Raw genomic sequence first — 23,226 nt, 5'->3', positions numbered from 1 at the left:
AAAACTTAGTTGCCCCAGGGCCCCCACAAGCCTTAATCCGGCCCTGACCATCAATATATTTCACTACACATACTGTATCTGTGACAGCCTTACTCTGCTACTGCTATCTGCTGTCACCAAACCACGTGCTAACAAAACTCACAGCCTAAACTGCCGCAGAATCACTGGGAAGTCACAATAACAGTTTTGCTTTAATCACTAAGCAAATTTAGAGGGGTATTCAATATGAAAGGTTAACTTCCCTGGAGAAGTTAACGTTTCTTATCGGAGTTTTTTTCTGCGTAAAGGTATGGTGCGCGCTCCCGCTTATCCCCGTATTCAATATCAAATTAACGAAAGCGGGAAACTCCGAAGTTGGATTTGCGTAAAGTTACAAATTTTTCCTTAAAATAATTGTAAGACCCCCCTAAACTTGTAAAAACATGGGGGAACACTATGGGTACCCCCGTTTTAGCCTTTAATTGAAAGTCGGGGCTTTAAATAGCCGCAGCAGGTGTTTTTCTCCCGACATTGAAGAAGTGATGCAGAAGAGCACTTAGGTTATTTTTTTCGTTTTTTTAAGTAGTCCCATCAAATTTGGCATACATGAAAATGGGTACTAGCATATTTTGGTGTCCCTAAAGTAATTTTTTAAAAATTCTGCATTTGTGCACCTGCCGATATAATTCTATTCTGGAAAACATCTGCCGCATACTTGCAGAATAGCCCTTAACCTATTTCCCTATTGTTTAACAATTTTTTCCCATTTTTTTTTTTTGCACCCCATTTTTTAAATTAATTTTTTGGGGTGTCCCTATTTTTTTTTTACACTTTTTTTGACACAGTTCTTTTTTAAATGTCAATCTCAGGGGTGCAGGCTATTTTTTTTAAGCCTGCACCCCTAAACCCCAATTCTGCACTTTTTTTCGACACCTATTCAATGATGAAAAGTTATCACCGTTTTTTATCAAAGACTTCTCAAAACTGCGATGTCTTTGAAATTGAATAGGGTGTAAAAGTAAAACGAGTGATATTAATGCAAAAACGTTAAAAAGTGCGATATTAACGCAAAAAACACCCATATTGAATACCCCTCTTAATGTCATGTGGGTGAACCAGGATATGTGTGTACACCAAAAGAACAGAGCAGACACATCATCAACTTCCACTAATTTTATGTTGTGTTTTGTTTCAGCTCCCCTCACTGATCCAGTTCTCAGGGTCAATGCATCAGATGGTCTTATTGCCGGCAGGAATGTGACCCTCCATTGTGACGCTGGCAATCAGACTGTAACTGACTACACTTTCTATCAGGGCCAGAAGGACATCTGCTCTGTGCCCCATGTGACCTGCAGGGGATCATTCCTGTACTTCCAGCCAATCACAGGGAGTGACACCGGTACCTACACCTGCACCATAAAGAACCCCGTCAGCACCAGAACCAGTAACCCTGTGTATATGTTTATAATAGGTAAGAGTCTGATGAATGAGGGACATATTGTTTTAAAGAGAATGGAATAAATTAGAAATCTTTAACAAAGGGAACTAAAGTAAGTAGCAGAAAGTGAAAGGATAAAACAAGACCCAACTACAGTAAATAAAATAAATGTTTTTACTGTTTTTTGCGTAGCCTTACTTAACCGGAGAGGGTTCTTTTTTGTTAAAGAGATATAAATGCAGTTCATGTTATCCTATACTGGGGGAGATGTATGAAGCCCAGAAGCGGTAACAGTGCACGTTATGTGCGCTGATACCGCTTCTCCCCAATGTATGATCGGGGGTCTGGGTGCGCCCCTGTCATTATTGGCGCTGCTATCTACAAGATGGCAGTGCCGAGCAGCAGGGCCATGTACGAATGGTCATACCGCATGACCGTTCAGCTGGCTGTAGCTGTCGTTATCGATAGCTACAGCCTGGGGCTAGCCTATCCCCACAGCAGGGACAGCGCTGTCCCTGCTGCAGCGGCTGCTGGCTCCAGGCTGCACGCGGGATCTCGCGATACTTGCGAGATTCCGCGCATGCTCAATGGAGCCGGCCAGGCCTGACACACATCGCATCAGCACTAGGCTGATGCGATGTGGTCTGTAGCGGGTAGCGCCGAAGGGGGGAGTTAACGCTCCCCCTCTCCGGCCAATGAGATGTTCACACATCTCGCCGGTAGTGCTTCCTGCTATGCCTCGGTAAAGAGGCGAAGCAGGAAGCATTATAGCGGCACTTAACGTGCCGCTATCATACATCTACCCCACTGTATGTTAATTTATGTAATATTATATCTTACTAAATTTTAACATAATGTTTATAATTTCATATACTCTATTAGACATTGGGGCTTATGTAATAGGGTGCGACTTGCAGCCACTGTGGGAACTGCTCCAAGTCTTCCCATATTTTAAAGCAGCAATAAAAGCTGGTTTTACCTTTAAAATTATTGCTGCTTTAAAAATATGGGAAGACTACCTCCAGTGCCATGGAATGAATTTGCAAAATGTTCAGGTAGACATTAAAGGGAGAATTCAATTGCACACGATAATTTTTTGCCTAGTAAAAATGGGACTTTACTGTGATTTTTTTTTCCAGGTAATTCAATATTCCCCCGCTCTCCTCTGTTTTTACCACAAGAAAAAAATTTAATTTTTCGTATGATAACATATTAGATCCGGGATAAGTTTCTGGATTCATGTATTTTCACGATCGTGGCTGCAAACAAACAGCACTTCGGGCAGGTGAAATAAAATTCTTGATAGTGCCAGCTATTGGGCTCAATTGAATAACCCCCAGGGGATCAATTAGTGATAATTGATGACAGCTTTAATTGAATTCCCCCCTAAGGGGCTCATTTACAGGTGAACATACAGGGCTGGATTGGGATGCAAAACTAGCCCGGGAAATGTATGAAGCAGCCCTAAATGGGGATTGGGAGTCTGTAGAGGGGGTGGGATCCGGTGAGTTCAGCCATTCTCCTCTGCTGACCCCCCCCCCACCGCCCACATTGTATACAGCGCTCCTCTCCGCAACTTCCTTTCATGTTGTCAGCGGCCAGCCCAGTCAAACCCCCCCCTTCCCCCGCAGCCTCCGCTGCTGTAACAGCCAGCCCCTGCAATCACAGTACAAGTTGCCTGCCATCTCCATTGTAGTCATCCCAAGTCCCTACGTCACTGTTTTCCTGGATCTCTTTGGTCCGTTCTCCATGGCTAGCGGCATCCATCTTGGTATTCCAAATGGTATCTCCACCCGCAGCCATCTTACAACTCCCAGACATTCCTTTTCCACCGCCATCTTTCTACTCCTATTCACCTAGTAACTTCTTGGGTTCTCGAAGTAGCAATTTAGTTATTGTTTCCTATGTAACACAATGGGAACATTGTTAGTATAAACATAGATTACCTGCCATGTACTAGGTATATGTGAAATTGATTGTTTAGAAATCATAATTATTCTTAGGACCAGATCCCCACTTAAAGTTAAAAATAAAAATAAAAACATCTCTGCATGTAAATATGGCATACATATTGGTGGGTAAATAGCAGTGCTGATAGGAGAATATTTCCATCTATGAAATTCTGGAGATGTGATTGGTTCTAAATGTGAATAAAAAGGCGAGCGTCCCGGCGGTCGGGTTGCTCCTATGATTAAGCTCAGTGCGAAACGAACGTCAGGGTAGCAGCACGCGCCTGACAGCGTGTCTGATTTTAACAGTTCAAATCTATATGACGATGCTTTCTTAAATATGTGATGTTACAATACGCTACAACATATGTTTAGTAGCCATACTGGGTGCTGTTAAGGTTACTTTTCAATGCCACAAGGGTTTTATATTTAGAACTACTACTGTGAATGTCCGTATTTCGGATACAGATATTGGGGAGAGACGCTAACTACTCCACGTGGTTTCTCTAATTGTGTGTGTGGACCCTACAGAGGGTTAATTAAATCCCCATAAGTGGTGCATGAATTTAAATAGGTTTAACTTGCACACTTAAAAGATAAGGAGGTTTCTTATGTGAACAGTGGTAACACTGACACACTGCTTTATTGTTGCTATATTACAACAAGAAGTGGTTACAACTAACTCTCCTCTAATATAATAAACTGATAATAGTGTAATCCTACACGATCTGTGAATAACAGCTGTCACAATTTGATTACAAACATTAGGGAGAGATGTGAACTACCTCATGCGATAATTATTTTTTTATCTATGTGCATAAACTGAATATACTGTAAAAGTTTTCTATTAATGAAATTCGAATAAAATAAATATGATCATGAACACTTAAGTATCATTTTACATCTAGAGATATTAAAGATACCTCTGTATATGAATAAGCAGTAACATTATTACATTGCTTATGATTATTATATGACAATTAGATAAGTGGCTATATTTAATCCTATTTAAACATGGGACTAACTAACAGGGGTGTAGCTAAAATCATTATAATATAACAATTTAAGTGGCTACATCTAATCCCGCTCTGAGGTATTATATAGTCTGTGAAGTTCATTATAAGTATTACTCCGATCTGTGTACAATTGGAGTCTTTTTATATCAGCATCTCATGTGTCTCTGGGGGATATGCCACACTATATGAAGAGTACAATAGTACTATTATAATGTAATAACAATTGAGATATACTTCTGGAACTGGTAATTCTATGATACACTGATTCCAGTAGAGATTGCCGTGACTCCCTAACATATTTCTTCTATTGAGATTATAGACAACTGAGTCTCTACGGAGGATATATGTGTGTCATATATATTTCTGGCCGTGATAGCCACATTGTGACCATTTGTTAAATATGGACCCATGTTACCAATGATTACATTAGGGTAGTCCAGTCACAAATATATTGAGATCTGTGATTTTCACAGGACCAATTAGATCTTAGAATTTTTTATCTTTGAAACCAATTATTACATATTTGTATCTGTGGATTTTCATAGAACCTATTCAAATTTCAGTACCCAGTATAATATATGATCTTCAACAGAGATCTTACATATTAACATATTGTAGATAAGACAATCTATCGCCAATTTTGATCTTTTCAATTTTTAATATTTTGCTTGCTTTTTTATTTTTAAAAATATGGAATAAAAGTTATATTTTATGTTACTTGGGCAGTAGTCTTTATTCTTATATCCCAGATGGTGAACGAATTACATTAATATAGAATATAATCTTATGAGTGCCTCAAATAGGAATACATTTTTCTTTGCTTTTTCTTGAGTCTATTTTATTCCTGGGTGCCCCCCTTCCTTGATAAAGATGTATATATATATATATATCTACTACAGAATAGGAAGGAAATATCATATCTAATTTTGAAAATATCAGTCTGTGCGGATACAATTTTGTTTGTTGTCTCACTACCTATTGTGTAAGTGTTTTTTTTTTATTCACTGTTCCCTCACCTTCTCCCGTCTCCCACTGTTCTTCCCCCTTTTCTTCTGTCTCACCATGTTCTTCCCATTTTTCTCCCATCTCGCCTTATTCGTCCCCCTTTCCTCCCGTATCGCCTATCACCCTGTGTGTGTATATGTACTAGGGGTGTGCACCGGCCACTTTTCGGGTTTTGTGTTTTGGTTTTGGATCTGGATATTTCTTCGTGTTTTGGATTTGGATTGGTTTTGCCAAAACCACCCTTCCGTGTTTTGGGTTCTGGGTTTTGTGTTTTGGATCTGTATTTTTTTTAAAAAAAGCATAAAAACAACTAAAATCACAGAATTTGTGTGTTTTTCTGCTCCTATGCTATTATTAACCTCAATAACCATAATTTCCACTCATTTCCAGTCTATTCTGAACACCTCACACCTCACAATAGTGTTTTTATATCCAAAAGGTTGCACCGAGGTAGCTGGATGACTATGCTAAGAGATACGAGTGGGCGGCACAAACACGTGGTCCATCTAGGAGTGACACTGCAGTGGCAGACAGGATGGCAGTTTGAAAAACTAGGCCCCAAAAAGTACATAATTCAAAGAAAAAAAAGAGGTGCAAGATGGAATTGTCCTTGGGCCCTCCCACCCAACCTTATGTTGTATAAACAGGACATGCACACTTTAACAAACCAAACATTTCAGCGCCAGGGTCTGCCACACGACTGTGGCTGAAATGATTGGTTCGTTTGGGCCCCCACAAAACAAGCTGGCAATTAACCTGTCCCTGCACAAACTGGCTCTACGGAGGCAAGATGTCGTCCTCATCCTCCTCATCCACCGATTCCTCACCCTCTTCAGTGTTGTGTACATCCACATCCTCACAGAGTATTAATTCGTCCCCGCTGGAATCCACCACCACAGGTCCCTCTGTACGTTCTGGAGGCTGGTCTCCCTGGAAGAGTTGATAATTAATTTTATGAACATCATCTTCTCCACATTTTGTGGAAGCAACCTCCTACGCCTTTCGCTGACAAGGTTCCCGGCTGCACTAAACACTCTTTCGGAGTACACACTGGAGGGGGGCAACTCCGGTAAAATAGAGCCAGTTTGTACAGGGACCTCCAAATTGCTTCTTTTTCCTGCCAGTACAGGTACGGACTGTCTGACATGCCTACTTGGATGCTGTCACCGATGTAATCCTTTAACAGACAGACGCACGCTTGTCGCTGCTGCTTTAAGGATGCAGGTGCGGCTACAGCCCACACATTTCACAAAGACAGAAAAAAAAGAATTTTTTTATTGTTTGTGGAGCGCACTTTGAGGGTTACATCACCCTTTAACAGAGAGACGCACGCTTGTCGCTGCTGCTTTAAGGATGCAGATGCGGCTACAGCCCACACATTTCACAAAGACAGAAAAAAAAAGTCGAATTTTTTTATTGTTTGTGGAGCGCTCTTTGAGGGTTACAACACCCTTTAACAGACAGACGCACGCTTGTCGCTGCTGCTTTGAGGACAGTATCATATGCAGTGACAGTAGACTTGTCAGAAATTGTTGGCACGTCCTTCAGTCCGGACCAGATGTCCAAACCGGCCCTTGACTTATGACACAGGCGCACGCTTGGCGCTGCTACTGTGTTGATGCACGTGTGGCTACATCGCACACAAGTCACAAACACATAAAAAAAAATAGTTTTTTATTTTTTAGAGCACTTTGAGGGTTACACCACCCTTTAACAGACAGACGCACGCTTGTCGCTGCTGCTTTGAGGATGCAAGTGCGGCTACAGCCCACACAATTCACAAAGACAGAAAAAAAAAGAAGAGTTTTTTTATTGTTTGTGGAGCGCACTTTGAGGGTTACACCACCCTTTAACAGACAGATGCATGCTTGTCGCTGCTGCTTTGAGGATGCAGGTGCGGCTACAGCCCACACATTTCACAAAGACAGAAAAAGAAGAAGAATTTTTTTATTGTTTGTGGAGCGCACTTTGAGGGTTACACCACCCTTTAACAGACAGACGCACGCTTGTCGCTGCAGGTTTAAGGATGCAGGTGCGGCTACAGCCCACACATTTCACAAAGACAGGAAGATTATTTTTATTGTTTGTGGAGCACACTTTGAGGGTGTCACCACAAATTAACAGACAGACGAAAGTTTGTCGCTGCTGCTTTAAGGATGCAGGTGAGGCTACAGCCCACACATTTCACAAAGACAGAAAAAAAAAGAAGAATTTTTTTATTGTTTGTGGAGCGCACTTTGAGGGTTACACCACCCTTTAACAGACAGACGCACGCTTGTCGCTGCTGCTTTAAGGATGCAGATGCGGCTACAGCCCACACATTTCACAAAGAGAAAAAAAAAGAAGAATTTTTCTATTGTTTGTGGAGCGCACTTTGAGAGTTACACCACCCTTTAACAGACAGACGCACGCTTGTCGCTGCTGCTTTGAGGATGCAGGTGGAATCTAGACAGGATTTGGAACCGGGGACACACTACCTCCATCAATTGTCTAAATCCCACTGCACTAATGGCGGATACCGGACGCACGTCTAACACCAACATAGCAGTCAAGGCCTCAGTTATACGTTTTGTTTGAGGATGACTGCTGTTGTACTTCATCCTCATCGCTAGGGACTGTTGGAGGGTCAATTGTTTAGTAAAGTAGTGGTGTTCCTACTTCCTCTCTGGGATGATGAACAACTCCCAGCAGCAGCAACAGCACTGTGAGGAAGTGATTCTTGATCTTCTCTATTTTATTTTTATCGGAGAAAGTTTGGTCCTCCATTTATGTTATATTGATATATACGTGCGGCTAAGGCGCACACAAACACAGAAAATATTTTTTTATTTTTGCTGGAGAGTAGTGCACTTTGTGGGTTACACCACCCTTTAAGAAATTAGCCAGCCGGCTCTTTACTTATGGGACACAGGCGCACGCTTGGCAGTGCTCCTTTGTTGATGCACGTGCAGCCACAGTGCACACAATTCACAAACACAGAAAATATTTTTTTATTTTGTTTGGAGTGTACTTTGGGGGTTACAGCACCCTTTAACGGTCAAGCCAGCAGGCCCTTTACTTAGGACACAGGCGCACGCTTGGCACTACTTTGTTGATGCACGTGCGGCTACTGCGCACACAATTCACAAACACAGAAAATATTTTTTTATTTTGTTTGGAGTGTACTTTGGGGGTTACAGCACCCTTTAACGGTCAAGCCAGCCGGCCCTTTACTTATGACACATGCGCATGCTTGGCACTACTTTGTTGATGCACGTGCGGCTACTGCGCACACAATTCACAAACACAGAAAATATGTTTTATTTGGTTTGGAGTGTACTTTGGGGGTTACAGCACCCTTTAACGGTCAAGCCAGCCGGCCCTTACTTATGACACAGGCGCACGCTTGGCACTACTTTGTTGATGCACGTGCGGCTACTGCGCACGCAATTCACAAACACAGAAAATATTTTTTTATTTGGTTTGGAGTGTTCTTTGGGGGTTACAGCACCCTTTAAAGGTCAAGCCAGCCGGCCCTTTACTTATGACACAGGCGCACGCTTGGCACTACTTTGTTGATGCACGTGCAGCTACTGCGCATACAATTCACAAACACAGAAAAAATATTTTTTTTTTTAGCACTTGGGGAGAGCACCCCTGATGGACAGAGCACCCCCTGGACAACACTACAGCACCCCTTTAGGACTGGGACACTGCACAGGACTTTGGAGTGGACACAGCCCCTATGGACAACTGACTGCACAACACAGTCCAGCCAGCCCCTATAGACTTTGAAGTAGTGGACACAGCCCCTATGGACAACAGCAGCACAGCACAGCCAGCCCCTATGGACTTTGAAGTTGTGGACACAGCCCCTATGGGCAACAGCAGCACAGCGCAGCACAGCACAGCACAGCACAACACTTCTCTGCACTACACTACACAGCCCAGCCAGCCCTAACTCCCACCCTCCCTCTTCACTGTCCACAGCCGAGTGAGAAAATGGCGCCGACGCGGGTACCTTATATAGGATCCAAAACCCGCGAGACCCGGAAGGCGGGATGATGACGTTTTGCCTCGATTTCAGATCCGAGTCAGGCGGGAAAAGTCGAGCCTGACTCGGATCGGCCTCGGATCGGGGGGTTCGGGGGGGTTCGGATTTCAGAAATCCGAACCCGCTCACCCCTAATATGTATATATGAATATATACAAATACACACTCCTTTCATACTTATATGTGTGTAAACACAGTTGGCTAGCTATATATATATATATATATATATATATGTATATATATAGTATTTTTTGTACAGGATGATAAATATATATATATATATACATATATACATATATATAATGTGATCTAGTAACACTGTGCATCTAGTAACTGCATATATTACAGTAGGTGTCACTAGAGCAAAATACACTATATATATATATATATATATTTATATTAGGGTTGAGCGGGTTCGGTTTTCTGAAATCCAAACCCCTCCGAGCCCCCCCGATCCGAGTTGTATCCTAGTCAAGCTTGACTTTTCCCGCCTGACTCGGATCTGAAATCGAGGCAAAACATCATCATTCCGCCTTCCGGGTCTCGCAGGTTTTGGATTCTATAAAAAGTCCCCGTGTCGGCGCCATTTCTCACTCTGGCTGTGGACAGTGAAGAGGGAGAGTGGGAGCTAGGGCTGGCTGGGCTGTGTTGTGCTGCTGTTGTCCATAGGGGCTGGCTGGGCTGTGTTGTGCTGCTGTCATAGGGTTGGCTGGGCTGTGTTGTGCAGTCAGTTGTCCATAGGGGCTGTTTCCACTCCAAAGTCTATAGGGGCTGGCTGGACTGTGTTGTGCAGTGTCCCATAAAGGCTGTAGTCCTAGAGGGGTGCTGTAGTGTTGTCCAGGGGGTGAACTGTGCATCAGGGGTGCTCCCCCAAAGTGCACTCCAATAAAAAATTATTATTTTTTTGTTCTGTGTTTGTGAATTGTGTGCGCAGTAGCCACACATGCATCAGCAAAGGAGCAGCGCCAAGCGTGCGCCTGTGTCATAAGTAAAGGGCCGGCTGGCTTGTCCTTTAAAGGGTGTTGTAACCCCCAAAGTGCACTCCAAACAAAATAAAAAAATATTTTCTGTGTTTGTGAATTGTGTACAATATGGCCGCACGTGCATCAACAAAGTAGAGCCAAGCGTGCGCCTGTGTCATAAGTAAAGGGCCGGCTTTCTTGACCGTTAAAGGGTGCTGTAACCCCCAAAGTGCACTCCAAGCAAAATAAAATATTATTTTCTGTGATTGTGAATTGTGTGCATTGTGGCTGCACGTGCATCAACAAAGTAGCACCAACCGTGCGCCTCTGTCCCATAAGTCTGTTAAAGGGTGGTGTAACCCCCAAAGTGCGCTCCACAAAAAATAAGCAATTCTTTTTTTTCTGTTTGTGTGCGAAATGTTTGCGCAGTAGCCGCACGTGCATTAACAAAGGAGCAGCGCCAAGCGTGCGCCTGTGTTCCATAGGTCTGTTAAAGGGTGGTGTGACCCCCAAAGTGCTCTCCACAAAAAATAAACAATTCTTTTTTTTCTGTGTTTGTGTGCGAAATGTATGCGCAGTAGCCGCATGTGCATCAACAAAGGAGCAGTGCCAAGTGTGCGCCTGTGTCCCATAAGTCTGTTAAAGGGTGGTGTAACCCCCAAAGTGCGTTCCAACAAAAATAAAAAATTCTTCTTTTCTTTGTTGTGAATTGTGTGCGCTGTAGCCGCACATGCATCAACTAAGTAGCAGCACCAAGCATGCGCCTGTGTCATAAATCAAGGGCCAGCTGGCTCGTCTGTTGAAGGGTGGTGTAACCCCAAAGTGCTCCAAAAAATAAAAAAAAAATGTTTTCTGTGTTCGTGACTTGTGTGCGCTGTGTCATAAGTCTAGGGCCGTTTTGGACATCTGGTCCGGACTGAAGGACGTGCCAACAATTTCTGACATGTCTACTGTCACTGCACATGATACTGTCACCACTGACAGAATGGTGGAGGATTACATTGGTGACAGCATCCAAGTAGGGATGTCAGACAGTCCGTACCTGTACTGGCAGGAAAAAGAGGCAATTTGGAGGCCCCTGTACAAACTAGCTCTATTTTACCTGAGTTGCCCCCCCTCCAGTGTGTACTCCGAAAGAGTGTTTAGTGCAGCCGGGAACCTTGTCAGCGAAAGGCGTATGAGGTTGCTGATGATGTTCATAAAAATGAATTATCAACTCTTCCAGGGAGACCAGCCTCCAGAACGTACAGAGGGACCCGTGGTGGTGGATTCCAGCGGGGACAAATTAATACTCTGTGAGGATGAGGATGTACACAACACTGAAGAGGGTGAGGAATCGGTGGATGAGGAGGATGAGGACGACATCTTGCCTCCGTAGAGCCAGTTTGTGCAGGGACAGATTAATTGCCAGCTTGTTTTGTGGGGGCCCAAACGAAGCAATCATTTCAGCCACAGTCGTGTGGCAGACCCTGGCACTGAAATTATTGGTTTGTTAAAGTGTGCATGTCCTGTTTATAAAACATAAGGGTGGGTGGGAGGGCCCAAGGACAATTCCATCTTGCGCCTCTTTTTTTTCTTTGCATTATGTACTGTTTGAGGCCTAGTTTTTTAGCTGTTTTTATGCTTTTTTTTCAAAAAAATAAAGATCCAAAACACAAAACCCAGAACCCAAAACACGGAAGGGTGGTTTTGGCAAAACCAATCCAGATCCAAAACACGAAGAAAGATCCAGATTCGAAATCAAAACACAAAACACGAAAAGTGGCCGGTGCACACCACTAATATATATATATATATTTATATATATATATATATATATATATATTGATGCATGTATACAATATGATGTGTATCTTGCTCCAGGGACAGCTACTATAATATATGCACAGGATTGTTTGAGGGAAGGGGGCCCCAAACCAGTATCTTGCCTAGGGCCCCATGAGGTCTAAATCCGGCTCTGCCAGCACCCTCCCACGAGATTAATATGATAATGAGTGCAATGTAACAGTACAAAAAGAAACGTTTTATGAAGTGTTGGAGCATTTACTGCGCTTTTACAGAAACATCTGAAACTTATGTCTACACGCACAACAGCTTCATGGATGTATCATGAATTGCCTGTCACATAAACACCACCCAGCAGACTGTCTCTTTTTTCCCATTAGAGGGAAGTCCGTACTCATTAAAGGAAGTCCTCACTCATTAAAGGGAAGTCCTCAGTTATTAAAGGAAGTCCTCAGTTATTAAAAGTTTAATTGCACAGTTTATTTATATAATTAATAAAATTATAATAAGGAGCAGATTGGATGATGTGCTTGGTTGTGTCTGGTCTATACTTTCCTTTTCTTGAACATAGTTGTGTTTAATTTACATTTACATACTGAGGATTATTGACTGGTTGCTTGCTATGGTTTTAGTGCCGTTATGCACCATTCAGCAGTGAGTTACTCTTAGGCAGGGCCGTAGCTAGGGTAGTGTGGGCGGTGCCATCGCACAGGGCACCACAGGTCAGGGGGCGCTGTTTGGGCCTGTCAAATTTCTGTTTTATTATCATTCTTGCTTGTAGCTTCCTCTTATTTTATCCCCAGCATCAACTGGCCTCTCCTATATCTTCCCTGGCCCTTCCCCATGAAGCCATGGCCCTTTTTTGGGTGAATTATGTCCCTTTGAAATATGAGGGGGGCGCCAATGCTCTTTCTGGCACAGGGCACCAAAAAATCTAGTTACGGCTCTGCTCTCAGGGAACATTTAAAGTCACTTAATTCAAAGTTTTGTATTCCAAATTTACACATTTAGATAACTTTAAATGATTGGCCCATACCTGCCCTCCTGCAGCTTTTACTAATTACAGTGCATTCTCCATCTAATTACCGAACCACCTTTTCTTTTCATATACAGAGTGTATTGCCATTAACCTGGGATACAACATAGGTCACCTGTTTTCCCTTCACCAGATATAATTTTATCCAAATAACAGCAACGCATTCTAAATAAATCCCATGTCTACAAAAATATCTCAGGAGGGCACTAGATATACCAATCAATGCACACAGTGAGGCTGAAAGGTTTCACTGGATCCCCAGCAGGTTAAATAACTGACTTATGCACATTTCACTTTAACATCTTGCCTGCAGCATTAGGCTACTTGTGAATAGGAAATCTCACCAAAGTGTGGGGTGTTTTCACCAGACGCATATCCTATAATTTACAGATCACTACACTGCTATCCTAAGTTTTTAAAATATTCATAGCAAATGTTATAATATTGTTGTGCTACCGAAAATTAAGGCTCAATTACCAGAATATATATAAATATATGAAATTTAATAATAACAATAATAAAACAAAATAATAATAATATGCACTTAATTTATTATATGGGTAATAGCAAAAACTATTTTGTATATGTACCAACTGTAGATAGTTAATGCTCAATGCTCTAACACTAATAATGTGCTTATAAATGGACACAATATAAAATGTGCAGGCATTCCAACACAATTAGTTCCTGTGTTAAAAAACAACAATATTATAACATTTACTATGAATATTTTGGAAATTAGGATACCAGCGCAGTGATTTGTATATTATAGGCAGAGCCGTAGCTAGACATTTTGGTGCCCTGTGCGAGAAAGCGCAATGGTGCCCCCCATCCCATAGATAGCCATGCACTGACTTGTGTGCCCAGTTTTTTACGGAGTGCAGCCAGTAGGACAATATATATATCACCTGGCAAGTCCTGTCATCCAGAGTCCAACTCCCCACACAGCGCCGCACTCTCCCTGCCAGCATGGCCCACCTGACCGCACAGCAGCATGCAGCTCCTCCATGAACTCTGGGAGCCTTGGGCGGGGAGACGTCACGTAATGATGTCTCTCCAGTCCCAATAGGTTCCTGGGACTCGGGAGGCGGAGACTCGGGTGAGTCACGCTTTGTCAAAAGGAGGGGGGAGGTTTCGGCTCTCTGTAATCAAACAGTGTTGGGTGCCGCGGCCGTGCAGCAGTGGCTGTCCAGCACTAACAGATAGAGGAGGTGGTGGGCGGTCGGTGTTCCGCCCTCAGCGCTGTTCCGCTCTGTGCGGTGGCACCGACCGCACCACCCTAGCTACGGCCCTGATTATAGGATATTCGTATGGTTAGGTAGTTGCAACACTGCTTTTATCACTTGCTGCGGATACCTGATGACAAATTATTGGTTAACTTTTTCAGCATTTGTATTGATTAGCGCCTGAGTGGTAATATTGGAGTTATTCGACTATTGCATATTTTACTGTAGAGGTTTTCACCAGGGCTCCCAGAACCCCTGCATAATATATAGTAACATTAGAGCATTCCCTATATAGTTGTCAGATGCCAACTAAATTTGTAGTTAATAAATCTAAAAAGTGTACACGTGATGCCTAATTAAAAATATATATATTGTAATAAGCTGGGGTAAATTAGCTTGGTAGAGGGGTCATTGGTGCAGTATCTAGGTGCATAATAAGGGTCCACATGCAGCTTTCAGGTTAAATTAATAAATGGTGCTTTACTGTCAGCATACAGGAGCAAAATAACAAAAGCCAATACATGTGTCTGCCTCAGTCCTCCATGGACTAACTTCACTCGGCAGCCATTAGGTGTGGTCACACCTCCTTTTTCTTCCATGTGTGGGCAGATCCCACCAGTCCTTCACAGAATCCATGGCTCACTATCACCACCTAGCTTGATCTTGCCACATATCCCACCCTGCCCTGGGCTGAATGATTTGGGGGGAGGCATTTTTATGGAGAAATCCCTCTTCACTCTTCTCCTGATGGCCATCCACCACATCCAAGACCATCATCCAGGTACTTCTGATATTGTGTGGTCTCATCTTCCAGGCTGTGGTTTTTCCTTTTTTTCTAATCTTATGGAAACTTAAATACTTCCGTAAATTGCCCAGCAGTTGTGCAAATATATTTTCAACTTCACAAAAATGTTCTCTATTTTAACACATTTAAAATAAAGACTTTTAAGCTTATTTCACCATTCCAATACTTTTCTTTGAGCACTTAGCCTGATATTCGCTATGGCAGCTTTTATCTCTTTTTGGCTGTATTTAATAATCTCACAAATTTTCCTTACATCAGACAGTAGGAAGCCAGGACCTTCATCCTGTACACGTCTGTTGTCAGAAGCACACTTTTCCTTAGACCCTTTTGGTTCAGATAAAGAACAGCTTTTCTTGGTTTCTTCTTAACAAAATCAAGGCTTCTCATTCTTAAACCTCTTGCTGGCACACCCATTGGCCCACTTCTGCTTGATACCTCTCTAACCTTCAACCTTGAAGAACTGTATTGACCACTGGCATGCTTCACTGCTAACTGAATTTCTTTAAAAAAGCCACCAACATCATAATCTTCAGACCTTGGCTTTATGTCATCAGTTGATGTACTGGCATTCCCACTCTCAGATTCTAGACTCTCTTGTCCATGTAACATTCTCAAATGTTTATTCCATTGACCCACAAACTTCATCTCATGGGTTTGATGGCTATTGCCTACTTCAATAATTTTCCTATCTCTTGAATCTTTGTGGGTATCTGCTTGTTTGGCATTGAAAATATGATGAACAACTACAACATTATATCAGCACAGATTCAGATTCAACCCCCACAGAGGTATTTAACTTCAGCTTCTGTTTAGCGTTTACCTGCTTCACACCTTGTTGTGTGGGACAGATTCATTTCCTTACAAACAAATTTAGCTGTATTGCAATTTCCATCCAGGTTGGATAAATGCACTGTTTCATGTAGAGTACTACCCTTCACAAGTCCACCAACATTAATTTCCTGTAAGGTTTTGCTTTTCACTGCAAAGTGTGACCTGAACAAACTTGTATCATTCCGATCACATGGCACCAGATCCTCATCCTGGGAAGCCATTAATATCTTCCCTGTAGGCTTCTGTACAGTATGTCTTGTACCTTTGCCTTATGAAACAAATGTTCACGATTTATATTTGTCAGCTCTATATTACCAACTTTAGTCATAGATTTATTATCTGAAACTGCAACCCTCTGAGAAGAATGCACACCTTCAGACATATTAGGAAGCTGAATGTCCATGTAAGGTATCTCATCCACTTTTGCAACACAGTCTTTTAGGGAGTTACCCAACTTTGATACTTCGGTTCCATCTTGCACACTTGTACATTTAATGAGGGCATCTCCATTGTCCAATTGCTGCTGACAGCTATTATCCTTCGGGAACATCTTAATTTGTTCAAGCAATTCACTGTTTTTCTGCTGTTCATTATACAAGTCACATAGCATCTCTAGTATATCACTCTTCATCACAGCCTTTTCATGATCAACCTGCATTAACTGCTGCTTGAGTTTTTGTATTTCCGTTCCTTTAGGTTCAATGAAGACATAATATGCCAAATTTAGAGTGTTATCCAACTTCTTTTCCTCCTCTGCTTTTTCTCCTTCCACATGTCACTTTTTCTGAGTTGCAGAGGACTGATCTTCTAGCTGTGTAAAATTTCCCATGGTGCTTTCCAAATTGTTCTTTGAATGTGAAGATATGGAGAGCAATCTTCTACAGTCTATCAACCTCAACATTAGTAAAGTTATGCTGCTTTCATTTTACACTGAACCTCCTGTTCTCTGGCATTTATTTTTACTTGGAGATCATACAACTGTTTCTGTGCACTTAATATACACCTCTCAAGGTTCACATTCTGTCCTTGCAACTTTTCAATCAAAGCAAGTGTATGGTAAAGTTATTTTTCCAAAACATCACTTTTTTTTTGCTGTTTCATGTAGAGTTTTCTCCAAACTTGCTTGAAGACGGACAACTTACAAGTTCTGTCCTTTTAACACCACAGTCAAATCCACCATTTTTTTTTTCAAATCTGTGTTTATTAAAGTAAAAAAAAACAATAGTTCATACAATCAATCATATGGCCAAAGATGGCCTAAACAAGAGACATTTATACGAAGAGAGAAAAATAAGAAAAACAAAGGACAAAATTTTTTACAAATAACATTTAAATTATGTGAAAACATAAATAAATAAATCGTGGAATTGTAAACAGTCCCAAAATTATAATGTGGAAAATAGTGGGTAGAGAAATTCAAATATAAACCAGAACAAGAGAAAAGAAAAAGATTAAAAGGAAACCGCAGACAAGAAAACAGAAAGAAATGAAAAATAAATAGTTAAATAAAAATATTAAAATAATGAGTAGCTTGTGTTCACTAAGAAATTATAGAGGAAGGAGGGGGTGGAGTTTTGTATTATAAGCAGCATAATCTAAAGTGTCTTTAAAGCTTAACCAAGGATGCCAGGTGGTAGTAAAGTCAGAGGAGGGCAATTTTGAAGAGGATGTTAAGTCCTCCATAAGCATATAGTGATCTATTCTCTGGAACCACAGAGAGATAGGGGGTGAACTGAGGATCTCCGAAAGCATGGTATGGTTGCTCTCGCGGCATTCATCAAGTGCCAAAGTAGGGACCTTTTAAACTGTGATATGGGTATATCCATAAAGTTTAGAAGCCAAAATTCAGGCGTGTTTTGTAACGGGAGATCAGTGATAGTTATAGATAACCTTCGTACTGTTTTCCAAAAGTCAGTCAACTCTGAACACTGCCACCAGATGTGGAGCAGGGAGCCCTGTGTTTTATTACATTACCAACATAGGTCTGATAGACTTGGAAACATCTGATGGATGTGCACTGGGCACCGATACCACCTAGAGAGGATTTTATATTGAGTCTCTAAAACTTGCAAAGAGGAAGAGCTAGCAAATGTAAAACAAAATATCTATGACCAGTGCTCATCAGTCAACTCCCATGTCAGTTCTACCTGCCAGCCATGTACATAAGAAGTTAAGCCTACAGTTGGGGTTGCAAGACACATCTGATATAGTAAAGATATAAGGTGTCTAGGCGGGGTCTCAGCCAGGCACAGAGATTCAAATTTGGTTAGAGTCCATCTGGGGCTATCAGTATTGAATGAGACTATATAATGCCGAAGCTGGAGATAAGCCCAGAACGAACGTGATGGGAGTCGGAGTGTCTGTTGGAGATCAGTAAAGGATCGTTAACCACTCTCAGTAATTAAATGAACTATACAGGAGATACCTGCCTCGGACCAACTAGATATGGATTATCTAGAAAGGGTGTAGGCAGCGACACCCCAGGGCTAAATAAAGGGGTATTCTGAAACCTCTTCCAGCAATTAAGGGTAGGATCTAGTGTGGGGTGTAAGAGGCGGGGGCATTTAGTGATCCAGGGGAGAACATGTGATGGGATATTTGTTGTGTGGCTCACAATACTTGGCCATTGTTTATTGACAGACAGTCTAGACATATCGACAATCCTGGCTAGGTGCACGAAGTAGTAATAACTAAGGAAATGAGGGAGTTGAAGTCCTCCTCTAGTACGGTTTTGAGTTAAAATGGCCTGTGAAAAAGAAAGGGTCTGCTGGATCCCCAAACATATCGTCCAACTAAACTTTGGAGTGATCTAAAAAAGGAAGTCAGAATCACAATTGGTAACACTTGTAGGAGGTAGAGGACTTTGGGTAAAATATTCATTTTCACAGTATTAATCCTCCCCAACCAGGAAAGATTTAACGTGGACCATTTATCAAAATCAGCCTTGAATTTTTGAAGAAGTGGGAGGAAGTTGAGTTGGAATAAATCATCATTGGTTGGAGATAATAGGACCCCTAGATATCTGAGCTGGGAAGGATGTCAAAGAAACTGGAAGGAATCCTTTAGGCCCGCCACTACACTAGCCAGAGTTGAAATATTAAGGGCAACTGATTTAGTATAGTTGATCTTGAAATTAGACACAAAGCTGAACCTTTGAAACTCCTGCATAAGTGCTGGAAGAGATGCCACCGGTTCAGAAATATTAGCTAGGAGATCGTCTGCAAACAATGCCAGTTTATATTCATGATCACCAACCTATATACCCTTAATATCTTTATTAGCCCAGATTGCTCTTGCCAATGCCTCCATACACAGCACAAAAATAAGGGGGGAGAGTGGGCACCCCTGACGTGTGCCAATTCGAATCATTAAGGGATCTGAAAGAGCTCCGTTAACCCTTACCCTAGCAGAAGGGGAGCAGTAAAGAGCGAGTATTCAATGAAGGCAGTAAGGGCCCAATCCCATGTGTCTTAGAAGACCTTCCATAAACTGCCAGTCAATCCTATCGAAGGCCTTCTCAGCAGCTGTGTACAAGAGGATTACCTGCCTTCCACCACCCTTAACATGTTGTATTAGATCTATGATTTTAGAGGTGTTATTCTTGGCTTCTCTTCCCCTAACAAAACCCACCTGATCTTCATGAATCAAGTCAGGGAGCAAAGAACCCAAACAACTGGCAAGCATTTTGGCAAATAGCTTTATATCATTGTTCAGTAAGGAAATAGGCCTATAGCTGGAGCATTGGGTGGTATCTATTCCCTCTTTGGGGATTATCGTGATATGAGCTTCGAGAGTCTGAGGGAGGAACACTGTAGTGTCTTAACTGCATTGCAAGCCTTCAAGAAGAGTGGCATGAGAGAAGAGTTAAATGTCTTGTAATAACTTACTGGGAATCCATCAGGGCCCGGACTCTTCCCAATCGGTGTAGCTGCAAGGGCATTAGCTAGTTCCTCCAGAGCAAGCGGTTGCTCAAGGGACGACACATACTCTCCTGCAAGCTTCAGGAAATTAACAGAAGAGAAATATTCCCTAAGTGCCTCCTGAAATACAGAAGAGGCAGTGGGAGAGTGACCCCCCCTTAAGTCATATAATTTCAAATAGTAGCTTTGGAAGGCTGCAGCAGTTTGAGAAAATGTGTGAGCATTATGCCCCTCAGAGTCCCGAATACTGTGACATATGATTGCAATCTCTGAGCTCTGGCAAACATGGAGCCAGGTTTGTTGCTCCAAAGGTGATATTTGTGTCAACACTTCCTCATTTTTAGTTTAGTCCTATCCTGCAAAATGCTTATTAAGGGCCAGCCTAGCATCTGTGAGGTAACGGAGGGCGTCCAAATCTAATGGGGATTTATGTGCCGTTTCTAGAGTTTTATTGCGGGCCAAGAGTTGCTGTCGTTGAGCCAATCTCTCTTTTTTCAGTTGGGATCCTAGTTGTATACATTTCCCCCTAAGCACACATGTATGTGCCTCCCTAATCTACCATTTTTACTTGTGTGTGCTCTGATGTTCTTTAACACATTCTTTTAACTCTTTCATATTCTGCTGAAGTAAAAAAAACACATTTGGCACTACTCAACAATTTCTTGCTCTTTCTTGCAAAAAGCACCTCATTTTTTTTAAAACATATTTTATTGTAAGACTGCAATGAAAAATACAACATATTGGTCAAAAAGTAACAAGACATCAATAGGTATACAGCAGTAAGTTATAACATGATCCATGAAGAACTTAGAATTGCAGGACCTAAAATGGGGTCTACCTGAGGACGAGGTTTCTTCATTATACTAGGCTGTAAGTTGGACTGCAGCACGAAGCATATCTTTGACCTGAGGCGTTAATGTGTGAATGTACGGGGGCCAAATGTCAAGGAATTTCTCTGCACCTTTATCTTAATTAAGGGATAGTTCTAGCCAATCCATATTAAATAGATACGATATTCTAGGCTGTAGGAGATTGAGTGTTATAGTATCAGCAGAAATCCATTGGGATAAGATGGTTTTCTTTGCAGCTGCTGCAATCTTTGCTAATAGTAGACGGGCACCTCTAGGGGGACAGGATGACCCGGATGCTGGTATAATATCCCACATGGAACACTCAGGTGTTAATTCAAAACTAATTCCCAACGTGGTGGATATATATGTGTGTACTAGGGACCAGAATCTCTGCACCTCTGCACAGTGCCACATACAAATGCATTAGATCTGCATCAGGTTATCTACAGTTAAAACAATTTGAGTCTGTAGAAGCGCCTGTAATGAATCTTAGCTTGGGGGTGAAATAGGCGCGATGCAGTAATTTATTTTGCATTTCAGCGTAGGATGCCGAGATTAATTGCTTGTTAAGTCTAACAAAAGATTTGAAAATGGTGGATAAGGGTATGTTAGGGAATGTAGAGCGCCATTTGGTGACTCCAACTGTCTCCACCTCCAAATTTATTTCCCGGCGTATATGTGTATAATATGGAAGTGGAAAATGACATAGAAGGGCAGCGAGACAACACATCTTCCAAACCGCTTTTCCCAGATACAATGGGAATTCTAGGGAGTAAAGCAGTGATACAGCTGCATACTTGAAGGTAAACGAATAATGGGACTTGAAGACAAGGGAATCTTTCCTGTAATTGGTTGTGGGAATAAATAGTCATGGTGGAAAGATCTAATAATTGATATATGTAACGGAGTCGATGTGCACTCCAAGTAATAAAAATCTGTGTTAAAAAACCAGCAGCAAACCCCGGGTTATGACCAATGGGAAGGAATAAGGAGAGGTTAGGAGGGACCTTCATTTGAGCTCTGGTACATCGCCATGCCATGCACATAGTATGAAGTAGTAGATTTTGTATTACATGAGGTGGGAAAGACGAGGGATGTGTGTGTAATAGACTAATTAATGGGACATCAACGTTAAAAGATTGCTCTACCAGTGTCAGCAAATCCATTTGTTCCTTTGATCCAATCAATTGCGTAGCGATAATTTGACGCTATGGCATAGGATCCATAGGCAAGGGAGATTTGTCCTCCTAAAGTTTGAATAATGAAATCCTGGGTTTTTGTCCGCCCAAATGAACTTGCTGATCGCTCTGTTAATCAATTGTAGGTCAGATTCCAAAGGAAGCAGAGGAAGCATCTGAAAGAAATATAAAATCCTGGGAAAGGATATAATTTTGATTAACTGACATCTACCGAGATATGAGAGTGGGAGGTGTTTCCTTTTTTTTAAATCTAAAAGTGTGCGTTGTATTATAGCAGGGAAATTGGCTGAGTACAGGGTTGAGGGATGTGCCGGAAAGTTAAGAGTAGACCCAAATATTTCAAAGTTGTCCTAGACCATTTAAAGGGAAAGGAGTAATTCCAATCTTTAGTGGCATCTGAGTGTAAGGCCAAGGCCTCCGTTTTGTTGTAATTTATCAGAAAACCGGAGATTACATGAAAATCCTTCAAGATATGTAGAAGTTTAGGTATGGCAGAATGAACATTCTTAAAATACAACAATAAGTCTTTCAAGGTGTTATTTCCGATGGTTACTCCCTGCCACTGTTGACATAACAAAAAGTTGCGAATAAGAGGGTCCAAATGAAATAATAAAGAGGATAGGGGACATCCCTAACGGGTGCCCCTATGTAGACTAAGGGATGGAGTATTCAGGCCATTTATTGTTAGGAACGCTATAGCGCCTCATTTTTTAATGCTCTTTTTCCAACAACACTTCATTCTTTGGAAGAAGCACATCATTTTCATACTGTAATCACATCTTTAATGCATCAGTCTCCTCAAGGTGTTCAGACATAACCACTAATTTGTCTAGCTCCTTTTCTCTTCCTCTTGTTTATATGACATTTTTAAAGAGGAAAATTCACTCCGTAACTTCTTTTCAGCTTGCTCATGCAAATTTCTCTCATCAGCAAACTGTTCCATTAAGTCATCTATCTGCCCAGCATAATACGTATTACTTTCATTGAAACATTATGCACATGGACATAATTTTCCATGCTGATATAGGGCCTGATTCAGCACGGATCTCAATTGTGACTGCGTACACAGATTGACTGATTCTTGTCTACTGCGCATGCACATAGGAATCCATAGCAGAGTGAGTGACAGCCCGTGAGCGTTTGGGGGTGGTGACGGGGGAGTGGTCAGAGAAACAGGCATGCCTGTCCGTT

General features: G+C 41.8%; 1 protein-coding gene across 1 annotated transcript in view; it reads left to right on the top strand.

Moving 5' to 3' along the window:
• Positions 1–23,226, top strand: part of LOC148507790 (cell adhesion molecule CEACAM5-like) — an 84,809-nt gene that overhangs the window by 20,671 nt on the left and 40,912 nt on the right. The window contains exon 3 of the mRNA XM_088445606.1: positions 1,175–1,450. Coding sequence (XP_088301732.1) covers positions 1,175–1,450 — 276 coding nt within the window. The remainder of the gene's footprint in view (positions 1–1,174; positions 1,451–23,226) is intronic.

This window comes from Taudactylus pleione, unplaced genomic scaffold (assembly GCF_031769625.1).
Source record: "Taudactylus pleione unplaced genomic scaffold, aTauple2 ptg000384l, whole genome shotgun sequence".
NCBI lineage: Eukaryota > Metazoa > Chordata > Amphibia > Anura > Myobatrachidae > Taudactylus > Taudactylus pleione.
This window is presented reverse-complemented; position numbering and strand designations above follow the sequence as displayed.